This window comes from Tetrahymena thermophila (assembly GCF_000189635.1).
Source record: "Tetrahymena thermophila SB210 genomic scaffold scf_8254652, whole genome shotgun sequence".
Classification (NCBI taxonomy): Eukaryota; Ciliophora; class Oligohymenophorea; order Hymenostomatida; family Tetrahymenidae; genus Tetrahymena; species Tetrahymena thermophila.
In genome coordinates this window covers 160905-173570 of record NW_002476420.1, presented here as the reverse complement: position 1 = coordinate 173570, position 12666 = coordinate 160905, and the positions used below count along the sequence as shown (strand labels likewise).

At 21.9% G+C, this 12666-nt stretch overlaps 3 protein-coding genes across 3 annotated transcripts; 1 reads left to right on the top strand and 2 right to left on the bottom strand. All coding sequences in view use genetic code 6, as the record gives it.

Annotated features, from left to right (window-relative positions):
* Positions 1-14: 14 nt before the first annotated feature.
* TTHERM_00378580 (actin) lies at positions 15-3607 on the bottom strand. Its single transcript, XM_001015439.3, has 9 exons — positions 3406-3607; positions 3254-3321; positions 3005-3089; positions 1967-2131; positions 1689-1877; positions 1268-1360; positions 815-927; positions 503-747; positions 15-357 (listed from the first exon to the last, which is right to left on the bottom strand). The coding sequence occupies exons 1-9, from the start codon at positions 3529-3531 to the stop codon at positions 245-247; spliced, it is 1197 nt and encodes a 398-aa protein (XP_001015439.3). The 5' UTR covers positions 3532-3607; the 3' UTR covers positions 15-244.
* A 928-nt stretch (positions 3608-4535) lies between these two features.
* Positions 4536-5529, bottom strand: TTHERM_00378570 (HCaRG protein; the record flags this gene model as incomplete). The annotated part of the gene is made up of 4 exons (XM_001015438.3): positions 4536-4664; positions 4741-4935; positions 5103-5203; positions 5412-5529. 4 exons carry the CDS (start codon positions 5527-5529, stop codon positions 4536-4538), a joined length of 543 nt encoding a protein of 180 aa, XP_001015438.2.
* Positions 5530-7280: 1751 nt separating this feature from the next.
* TTHERM_00378560 (eukaryotic translation initiation factor 3 subunit 8) lies at positions 7281-11894 on the top strand (the record flags this gene model as incomplete). The annotated part of the gene is made up of 10 exons (XM_001015437.2): positions 7281-7850; positions 8713-9038; positions 9103-9511; positions 9570-9782; positions 9857-10336; positions 10427-10753; positions 10859-10996; positions 11067-11216; positions 11521-11750; positions 11816-11894. Exons 1-10 carry the CDS (start codon positions 7374-7376, stop codon positions 11892-11894), a joined length of 2829 nt encoding a protein of 942 aa, XP_001015437.2. The 5' UTR covers positions 7281-7373.
* Between the last annotated feature and the right edge of the window lie 772 nt (positions 11895-12666).

Genomic DNA, 12666 nt, shown 5'->3' with positions numbered 1-12666 from the left:
TTATAATAAAAATACTTACATGATTTATTTACAACTTAAAATAAATAAAGCTCTCAAACAAACAAATAAACAAAAAATACAAAAATAAATTAACAAACAAGTATCTAATTTTTTATTTATTTATTTATTTTTCTTTTACTGATGGTTTTTCTTATATTTCTCTTTCTATTTTTCTTACATTGATTTCTGTAAATAGCTTTAAAATAAATACAAATTTAATTAAATGTTTTATATTTTCAAGAGTTCAAAATGTTTTTTTATGTATTATTGACATCTTAGACTCAGGATTTTCTTCATATTCATTTTTAGTAATTGCTAAATTCTAGAAAGTGCTTAAGCTGCCTAGCATAGATCCTCCTATTATTTGAAAATTTAATTATTAATCATCATTACTAACCATTTTTATGCAGTTAAAAGAAGTTAAGTAGGAAAATATTAAGTTGGAAAGAAAAGCCCCGGATAATGCTAATCATTTAAATAAATGCTTTATAGACAATATTACCAATCCAAGCTGAATACCTTCTATGAGTGTTTTAAACAAAATTAATATCTTTTCTATTTATCGTATTGGTCACCTCATTTAATAGCTCCTTCTCTATACGGGGTAAAAAACCCTTAAATAATGAAGACCCTCCGCATAATACTATGTTTCTATACAGTTCTTCTTAAAATTCTACATCACATCTATGAAGAGTATCAATCATCATCTCTGGTATGCTCATACTGTCGTCTCCTATGATTGAAGGACTAATAAAGGAAAATTCATTTTTAAGTTATTTAATCAATCAATTAATTAATTAATAAATTAACCGACTTGAATATAATTTCCGTTGGTTTATATCTTTATGAGTTATTTATTTCCAATATGCTTCCATCTGGCAGTTCATATGATTTTTCTTCAAGGCTGAGTAAAGTAGGACCATTTACCTTTCAATATTAAAATTAAATATTAATATGGTCTCAGATCAATGCAATAATTAGTAATATAATTTAATTATTATTTATTCTCTCTTGCTGATATCTATCTAATTATCATACATACATAAAAACATATAGACTCAAAAAGAACAAACAAGGTTGATTTATTTTTTCTCTTATGGAAAAGTTTTAATCTGGCTATTCTAAAAAGTCTACAAATACAAAAAATAGCAAAAACACAAATCAAAAAAAATTTTAAACTGAATAAAGTCTCTAATAAATTAATTTGCTGATAAAAGAAAGTACAAATTTAATGATTAAATATAATAAATTTAAAAGGTTATCTTACATCAACGTAGTAATCTCTAGCCACATAGCACATTCTTTCCTTGATATCCTTAAACACATTGTCATCAAGCTGACCTGCTGGAATTTTAAGTTCCTTGTTAAAAAATAAATGAAAGCATTAGTTAGTTTAATTGTATTTGTTATTTTTCTTCCTTAATGATCCATTAGTTATTTATTTATTAATGAAGGAAGGAAGGGTTTATCAAAGAATAACAAAAATTAATTAATTATTTTCCACAAAGTGTCAAAATTTTATAAATTCTGTTTTTATTAAATTCAAAGATAGCATCTTTTATTTTATAGTCTTCATTTTTTAATATGTGTTAATTAATTAATTAATTAAATAATTAACCCTTTTGATGGATAAAAATATTTCTCTTTTTTAATTATTTTTTGGATGTTTTAAAAATAGATTAGTTTACTTCTTTTAAGATCTCAGTCATTTTCTGTCCTGCTAAATAAGAGTGCTAAAAAGCATGTGGGATAGCAAATCCTTCAAAGACAGGAATGCATGTAGTTAGACTATGTCCAGATTCAACTACTAACCCAGTTGTCTCTCCAGTAGAGAATAAGCTTAATGAAGAAGAATTCTAAAAAAGAACAGAGTTAACCTAAAATATTGTTTATATTTTTTAAATTTTAGTACTATTATTCCTTTTTAAAGGGAAAATTGTATCAAATTATAAAATTTTTAATTTACTTTCATATCGTCGAATAAAATCTCAGCTAGCTTGTGCTTGTAATTCTTAGGATTGAGTGGAGAATCAATGATTAATAGATTGCATGAGCTTATTTCATTTACTTAGAGCAGCTTTTCTAGGGCATAAGTATACAAATCTCTAATAGCATCAAAATCAACTATTTTCTTTGTAATTTAAATAAAAACTAATGATCTCCCATGTTACAAATATTGTTTTGTTTAAATTTTCATGCATGAATTCTCATATTTTATATCATAATATTTATGAATAAATTAATTCCTCCATCATGAAATAATAGATAAATGAATAAATGAATGAATGAGTGATAAAAAATCTAATAAAATCTCTTATTTAATTAATCATTAATTAAAAAAAAATCTTAAGGATCTCTGATTATTTTATTTTATTTTTTCTAAAAAAATCAATAAATACTTGATGATAATCAGTAGTTTTGAGTGTAAACTAATATTTTGATTTTTAAATTATTTATTAATAAATTAATTATTATTTTGTTTTATATTTATAAAAATGATCAGGGTGTTACTCGAATAATTTTTTTTCACTTTTTTATTAGATTAAAATCTGAAATTAATTAATAAATTATACTTCAAATCTTATTAAAATATCAAGCTCTAAATAAAGATGGCTCTTAAATTAAATAATATTTTTTAAATTTCAATTTTAAGTCACCCTTGTTGCTAAATAATTCTTATTTGACAATAAATTTTTTAACATTTTTTAAAAATATTAAATGCAATTAAATAATTTAAATTGATTTTCTATGCTGTCATTTGAAAATTAAAAAAATAATAATTCATTTGAAAAATATTTAAAATATTTCTATCTTAAATGTTTAAAATTTTGTTTTAACTAATTTTAAATTGTGTTTGTTTTATCTTTATTGTTTTATTGTTTTATTGTTTATTTTTTTCTATTTTACATATCTGTAACTATTTATTTATTTTTTGATTTTTAAATTAAATTGTTGTTTTTTTCAGACGTATTTGTCGAAATAAAGCAATTTATTAATTAATTACTCCATTTTGAATAGGGAATTTCTCTTCTAACTCAAACTTCTTCTCTATTTTAGCTTATTATAACTACTGTCCAAACAAACATTACCTTTTTTATAAAATATATTATATTAGATAAGATAATCAATCAAAATCTTGTAATTGGAAATTAATCGCAAATTATTTTGGTTTAATAAAAACGTGATTAATTTGCCAAATGCATAAGTAATTGTAAGTTTTGCTGCTTTTCGTTATTTTATATAAATTTAATACGGCTTTTGGTTTGTTGCTTCATCGTTAACTCCTAGTTTTGGCTCACCTCCAATTGAATCAATAATTATCTGCATTTTTTATATAGATTAATCATTAAATTATACTAATTCATGCATTTGAATTAATGCATTTAGATATTTAAAAATGTTTACTCTTGGCTTATCTTCTCCAGATATACCTATTTTTACTGTGTCTGCTCCGTTATCAATGACTATGATGTCTTTTACATCAAACTCACTTTCCATTTTAGCCCTTTTATTTTCCTTTTGTTTATCCATTTATGAGTAGGTGTTCTAACAAAAAAAACTATTAAATTAAATATCTTTATGCAAATTCAAACTTTGATAATGAAAATTTATTATAATTAATTTCGTTTTATTTTAGTGAATTCTTTTTTCTATTTATTTTATTCAAAAAAAGACAAAAAAATGATAAATTATTTTATTTGTTTGTTGATTATTTTAAATATAAGTTAAAATAAAATTCTGATCAAAAAAAACATTATTGTTTTAACTTTAATATTTCTTATTTTAAAATTGAATTATTTTCAACCTGCTTTTTAAAAAAAGCTATTGACATTTTTAAATCTATTTGCAATTCTCAAACTTTAAATAATTATTTTTTTTAATTTAAAAATTTTAAATAAAATACATTAACAAGCAGATCATTTTTATACTATAAAAGTAGCATAATATCTGCCAAAAGATATAATATATCTGTTAAAATAAATAAATTAAAGTGATAGATAATAAATATAACTTAAAAATCTCTTCATGTTTAATAAAATTTTGTATTTCTTATTTTAAAATTGAATTATTTTCTACCTGCTTTTTAAAAAAAGCTATTTACATATTTAAATCTATTTACAATTCTCAAACTTTAAATAATTATTTTTTTTAATTTAAAAATTTTAAATAAAATACATTAACAAGCAGATCATTTTTATACTATAAAAGTAGCATAATATCTGCTAAAAGATATAATATATCTGTTAAAATAAATAAATTAAAGTGATAAATAATAAATATAACTTAAAAATGAGAAATCTCTTTATGTTTAATAAATTTTTTTTCATTTTTTATTTATAATTTGATAAATTAATTTAAATTATTTATTTTCTTTTTTATTGAAAATTAAAATATTTGATTAAATTTTAAAAATATTTTGAGAAAGAAAAATTGATTCCTGAAATTTTAACAAGAATTAATTCTAATTAGCTTATATTTGTTACAAATTTATTATATAGTTTATCAATGGATAAGCAAGTAAATCATTAATTTATTCATTGTTAGGAATTAAGAGCTATTATTTCTTCTTCGATTCTGAATAGATCATCTCTAAGTTATTACAATTCTTTATTATTCATCTCAAACGTAATATGTCTTTGGTTTTAGTTATCGTATTAAGAAGTCTATTTCAATAAAATTAAAATAAGCACATGTATATATATTTATTTAATTATATTAAGTTTATTGAATGAAAATTACTTTTAGAGATACAACGACTGTCATTTCATTTAAATTTTTGGCCTTTTTTGTGTAGAATTTATTATTTAAAGACCACTCAATTTTGTCCAATTTTCTAAAATTTCCGCTCTTTTTTATCAAATAACTGTAGACATTTTCTTTTTCGTGTTCCCAAACTTAATAAAGCTCCTTCTAACTTTTATCATCATCAAATTCCTAATTAATTTTATTTAAAGTTCTTCAATAGTTAAAAATAATATTTTAATAAAAGAAATATATATTAATAAGTCTTCGCTTTTCAATTATACAGTTAATGCATTCGATCAAAACCAATAAAATCATATTTAAATTCATATTAAGGCATTTAAATTAAATAAATTTACATATTTTGTGAGTAAATCATTGAAATCTTCAGCTGTTAGAGGATTTTTCTTAATGAGAACTTAGCACAAATCTTCAAATCTAGCTACTATTTCTTCAAATTCTTTTTTATAAAAAAACAATATTTATATCAATATACTAGCTTTCTTGTATGAATCTGTATAAATTTAAGCTATTTAAAATCAAATAAAATGCCTCCTGTAACTGGAACAGTTATAGCTTTGATTTTATTTTAGATATTTCTAATTATAATTTTTAATTTTTGGATTAATATTCTTAATAATATTAATATTTGTGACAATTCAATTTACCATTTTAATCTCTAATTAAATTCTTTTCTTCAGCTAGCTGTTTGAGAGATTCGAAATCGATGTTATCTTTGTTTTAAGTATGATTAATTATTAAAACGGCTTTAAAGAAGGGCTTCATTTTATATTTTCAATGTGTTTATGCTAAAATACTATGTATCTATCTAATTTTTAAGAATTTTTGATATTATTGCAAAAGATATAAATAATTATATTTGTAAACCTGATAAATAAATCAATGATATTTATGATCAATAGATATATAGATATACTAAAGATTAATCAAATTATATATATCCAATTTCATTTTTATTTTGAAATGTTAACAGTAAAAATATTTCATTAATTAATTATATTTATTATCATAGTTTTTTATAAAATAATCATTTAAATTACTAAATTTGAAAACAATCTTATATAAAATAAATTCTATTTAAAATTGTACTTTCTTAATACTAAAATCCAAAATAAATAAATAAATAAATTAATAATTTATCTTTTTATCAAAATTAAAAATAAATAAACGTTTATTAATCTTTAAAAATATTACTAGTTTAGTTCAATCCATCCATCAAAATTATTTATTAGATTTGAAAAAAAATTGTTAAATAGAAAATATTTATTTTTTCATAACATTGTAAAAATTAATTGTTAAAGAATGAATTAATCAAACAAACAAACAAGCATTATCAAAAATAAAATAAAACTTGAAAAAATGAATTATTTATGTTTATTTATAATTTTTCATAGAATAAAATTGAAATTGAACATTTTTATAAACTATAATACAAAGATATTTTATGCTGCTTTTAATAACAAAAAATGAATAAATCTTATTAATACAATTTATAAGCTATCTGAATACTAATTTATTTCACTATTAAATATTTTTATTTGAAGTATAATTTGTTATTTTCACATTAAGAGTCAATTAACTTTAGAGTTAAAAAAAAGTTAAAACAAACTTGCAAGAAACAATCAAGTAAAATAAATTAAATTTTGATTTTATTTAAATCTTTAATTAATCTTTAATCAGTTAATATTTTAATTTCAAATTATCAATTAATTAATAAATTCCTAATATTAATCTAAATATTTTAGACAGACATATTATTTTTATTCTATTTATTTTAAGATTTTCTATTTCCTTTTTATATAATTATGATATTATTATAATTATTAGATATTTAATTTTATGTATATCAATATCAATTGATACAGATATTTTAAAAGTAGAGTATTAGAATATTGATACTCAATAGATATATTGTGAGCTTTGGTTTTATTTACTTTGAAAGAGCTATAAAAAAAATATAAATAAATATTTAGCATTGGAGCTTTTAAAAAATTTATATGAAATGCATACATACTTTCCTTAATACCAATTTTATAATTAACTCCTTTAATAGTTTATTTGTTTAGTTATTTTTTAGATTATCTGCATTTAATAACTTTAAAAACAATTTAATATTTTACTTTATTTCCTTTTATTTTTTACACAATAAAATAAAATATTTGATGATAAAGCTTTTATGAAATGAAAACAAAAAATTTTTAATTTTAAAAAAATGATTTTTGATACAAAGTTAGTTGTTTGGATATTTAGATTGGGATTTATTTATTTAGCATCTCTCAGTTGGTAACATGGGCAACAAAAAAATCATAAAAACAAGCAAGCAAGCATGTATGCAATCAAGCAAACAAACAAATAAACATACAAACAAACAGACAAAGATATTGTATAGTGTTTTATCTATATCAAATTAATGATAAAAACTTGAATATTATGATGAAGAAAGAGAAATTATATAGATTTTTGAATGAAGCATCTTCTACATAGTAAAGAAAGCATATATCTTTAAAAAAATCTAAAATAAATAAAGTTAAAAAGAAATATAAATAAAAAGAAACTAAAAAAAAGAAAAAGAAGAAAATATAAAATACAAGTAGGAAGTTTGTAAAAAAATGGCGCACTTTTAAGATAATAACTCAGACAATAGCTCAAACTCAGATAATGAGAGCTAAGAGGAACAAAAGGGAGTTGACAATAGAAGAATGTTAGCAAACGAACTTTTCGATTCCGATAGTGACGAAGACGTTAAGAGAGTTGTTTTGAGCGAAAAAGATAAGAGATACATGAAATTGAAGGAAACAATAGCAAACTTGAAATAGAACGTCGAAAGATAGAATTTTGCAAATGTCGATGATCTTTTCGACACTTTACTTAAGGATTTTGAAAAATCAAGAAAAATCATAGATGAACATGGTATTCCCAGCTTTTTCATTAGAGCAATCTACCGTCTCGAAGATAAAATTAAAAATTTTACTACTGAAGAAAAGAAGAAATTATCATAAGCAAATAGCAAGGCTATGAATGCCATTCATCGTAAGATTACTAAAATTTAATCAGATATCAAGGAAGGTCTTAAAAAGTTTGCAGAAGTATGGATAAAAGCACTTTATTTTCATATATTTAAATCCCTCTAAGCCCATTTATAACAGCCTATCTATCTTTAAAAAATTAGATTTCAGCTTTTGGATATCATCAAAACAAAACAAACAAACAAAAAAACATTTAATTTTTAAGCTAATTTTTAATATTCTTTTGTTTGTACTTCCCCAATAAAATCATTGATATATTATTGGATAAATAGACATATAATGATTTTGGTTATTTTCTTTTAATTTAGCCTAATCAATATCTACTTTCTTTGCACAACAAAATGTAGAAGAATATCTTTTTACCTAACAAAGCTAACTAAGCGCCATTTCAAGCATCAGGTTAAATCAAAATTATTAATTAGGTTGCTAGCAAAAGAATGTCCAAACGAAACTAATTTTAAAGTCATTTTCGATCTATCACATGTGAAATAGCATTTATTTTGCACTATTAACTTTTATAGCAAGCCAAAATGTAGAATATTTTTCTACCAAAAAAAAAAAAAGCCATTTTAAGCATCAATTTAAATCAAAATTATTCATTTTATTTAGGTTGCTTGCAAAATTATAAGCAAAAGAAACTAATTTTAAAGTCGTTTCTGATCTAGCATGATTAAAATAACATTGATTTTACACTATTAATTTATTTTTAGTTGTTCAGTCATAATCTTTTAATAGAGTTAATTAGTTCGTTCATTCGTTAGTTAGTTAACATTAGTATTAGCATTAGCAAATTAATTAAGGCTTATAATTTATGCAATAAATATTTCAATATATGAAATGGTTGAACTTGGAGAGATTTAAATATGGATATAAATTATTTAAAAAAATCATTTTAAATTAAATTTTCGCACTTATTAAAAAGAACCCTACTGTTACAACTGATGAAGGCAGTGGTGAAGAAAAAACTGATAGTGATTTTAAATCTGACAGCTCAAATGACTCTATCCATCCCTTAGAATCTAATGATCCTATGGTTAGAAGATAGTTTTGGCTTCTTAAAAAGAAAAAAGATTCTGAAAGCGATGATGAAGACAAGGATAAAGATAAAGAAGAAGATAAAGAAGTAAAGCCTAAAGTATAAAGAGTTCACGAATTCAAGGTAGCTGAAGTTGAAACTGAAAGACAAGTTCAAATTGATCTTACATACGATGGAAGAACTAACACTTTAGCTGAATTCGTTGCAAAAAGGTATTTATTTAATAAGAAGCTTCAATTATTTTTGATGGTTTTATAAAAATTAATTATAAAATAGAACTTAAAAGGACTTCGACTAGAAGTATTGCTATCAAGTATTGAAGGCTTACTTACAACACTATTTAAGCTAAGAAGATTAAGCTCCTCATGTTGAAATTATTACTGAATTAATTATGATCCTTATTCCTATTACTGTCGACTATTCATAGAAGCTTTGGAGTACTTTGCACTCCAGTCCTAGCTGCATGAGCAGAGATATGTGGTTGGAAACTTACTCCAATATTTTAGAATTACTTAAAATATTATAAAAAACTGAAAACAGAACTAAATAATTCCAACATTACAACAAGCAAGATGATAACAAATTTTATACTTAATAAAAGATTAACGAATCCATCTCCACTTTCTTTAACACTGTTGTTACTGAACTTAACAAGGCTTTTTACAGCACTGAAACTCAATCTGAAGTAAAAATAATTCACTTTGCCATGATATTAATTATTAACTAATTGTTTCAATCATTAGGAATAATATAACAGAATTTCAGATTTGTATGATTTATTGAGATTAAGTGAAAAAGTACAACACTTCTACTATGAATTATTAAATGAAAATGTTTAGGATTTCAACGAATAATTAAATAAGATCAAGAAAGATGTTTAATTAAATGAAAAAGTTCAAAATTTCTACGAATAAGTTAATACAACTGCTATTAATACCAAAGAAACAAAATCCTAAGTAAATAACTAACTAACTTTCTTTTACTTTAATACATAAATAATAAACATTTTTTTTTTAATAAATTTAATTAGTTGCAATAATAAAAAAGAATCCAAGATCTCGATAATTTATTGAGATTATGTGAAAACTTGCAACAACTCAACCTTAACGATCAATAAAACGAAAAGTTGCAAAATTTCTATCAATAATTAAATGAACAAGTTCAATTTTTCCATCGTTAAATTAAACAAAACATCAGCATTACTACCAGAATTGCTTTCTTGAGATTAGAAAATATGTACTATATCCATGATTCCATCTTAGCCAAGGTTCGTGAATCTGATAAGTAAACATATGAAAACGGATCTTATTTCAACAAGCAATAAGACACCGAATCTATCATTCACTACCTTGCTACTCTTGTCTACAAATATGACTAATCTAATACAACCAAAGCTATCCTTTACCACATTTATCACCATGCCATTCACGACAGAACTTAAGTTGCCAGAGATTACCTCCTCATGTCTAAAATTACTGATAACGTTAACAACATTGACTCCATCCTTTAGGTAAATTATATATTATCTAGAATCTTTATTATAAATCCAAACATAAAAAAAACAATATTTCTAAAAATTTTATTTTTTTATAAAAAATAGATTTTCTACAATAGAGTTTTGGTTCAATTAGGTTTAGCTTATTTCAGATAAGGTATTTTCACTGAAGCCTTCACCTTCCTTAATGATTTATGCAGTCAATCTGGTAAGATTAAGGAATTAATTGGTCAATCACATTTGAGATATTCTTCTCAAAGTGACAAGAGAAAGGTTCTTCCTTAACACTATCACATTAATGTTGAAATGATTGAAATAGTTAACTTCATTTGCTCCATGCTCATTGAAGCTCCTATTATGGTCTAAGAAACTCACAGCAAGAATGTTTAAGCTCGTAACTATCGTAGATTGCTTGATTCCTACTCAAAATCTGTAAAAAATTACTTTAATAAAAAAATAAATTAAACTTTAAAATCAATTGATTTGCATTTATTAAAAATAATGAGATTAATTTAAATTAAATAAATAAATAAATAGCATTACATATCACCTCCTGAACAAAACAGAGACTTAATCTTCTACGCTACTAAAGAATTATAAAAGGGATCATGGAAGGCTTGCTATGATTACCTCACCAAAATGACTGTCTGGAGATTTATGACTGGACTTCAATAAGTAAATAAATATCTAATTAATAAATTTGATCTATTTTCAAAAAAATTAATCTTTTTTTACAATAAAATAGACTTTAGAGAATTTAATGCTTAGAATCAAAGAACAATCTTTCAAGAGTTATTTATTCCAATTTAAGAACACATTTGACAATTTAAGCTTAAACAATCTTGTTGAGAAGTTCTAATTAGATGCTCAATCTATCAAATCAACTACTTTCAAGGTAATCTTTAAAAACTAATCAACTTTATTTGCTATTTGAAAGAAATTAGTTTAATTTATAATTTGGATTAATTTATCCATAATATTTAAATTAATCAATTTATTTATAATTTAAACAAGTTTAAAGAGTTATTTATTTGTTAAAATTAATAAATAAATAAATAATTCAAAATAATTAACAAATTATTTATTTCATAATAAAAATTAAAAAATGAATAAATATCGATTTTGATTTCAAATAAATATTTGAAATTTTTTTTGAGCTGAATTAAAAATTTAAATTTGAAAAATAAATAAATAAATAGATGGTTTCTGCTTAAGAAATAAATGCTCGTATACATACAATTGAAAACTAACTTTATATTATTTTCGAACACTCTGACAGAACCAGTTTATAAGGCTTAAGCAATAAATTAATAGAAACAGTCAACTAATCTCAACTTCATAACCAAAGAATCTTAGATAAGAAGATTGGTACCATAGAATCTTAATAATAATAAGAAGATTAAAACGAAAACCCCTAAAAATAATAACAGTACATTTTTATCAATTAGAATGATGTTTAATTTACTAAATTTTATTTAATTTATTAATAAATAGAAAAGCAGATGGCAAGATCACTAAAAAGAAACTTAACCTTGGTGCTAACAAGCCTAGACCCAACAAAAAGAAATATTGAAAATATTTAAAACATTTATAACATACAATTTATATTCATTAATCTAATGTCGTATCCTACTTTTTTCTTTAAAAAAGATAAATTACTATCTAAATTTTTAAATTAATTTCTAAAAAGATTCGTTTGTTTTTTGTTTGTTTAGTTTTCAAACTATTTCTAAATTCGCTAAATATTAAAAAACAAATAAATATGAGCAAAAAAATTTTTAACTAACTAATAAACTAAAATAAAAAATAACATACCAAATTTTCCAAATACTAAATTTCAAAATAAACTGCTAATTTTTACATAATCTAAACCTACTTAAAAAAATTATTAAATTTTATCAAGCTTAAATCAAATTTTTTAAAAAGTAATTTGCATTAATCCACTAAAAATATTAAAAATAAATAAATAATTTATTAAAACTAAAGCTTTACAATTACTATAATAATTTTTATTCATATTTGCTTTAAAAATGAATTGATTGAAAAATTGTATTTTTAAAAATAAAGGAAAGTAATTTTAATTTAATTTTTGATTTAGTTTAGTTTATTATCAGTAAAAAATAATTTTTTACTTATTCACTTGACAGCAAAAAAATGCAGAAAGCACTAAATTTAAGAGTTACTAGATAAATTCTACTTTATATTAGCTGATTTACAAAAAACCTTAAATTTAAATAAACTTAAATTAAATTTTTTTAAAAGCAATTTCAATTTATCCTAATAGAAAACAATATTTTAACCATGTAATTTTTGTTTTTTTACGATTATTAGTTTAGATAATTTAA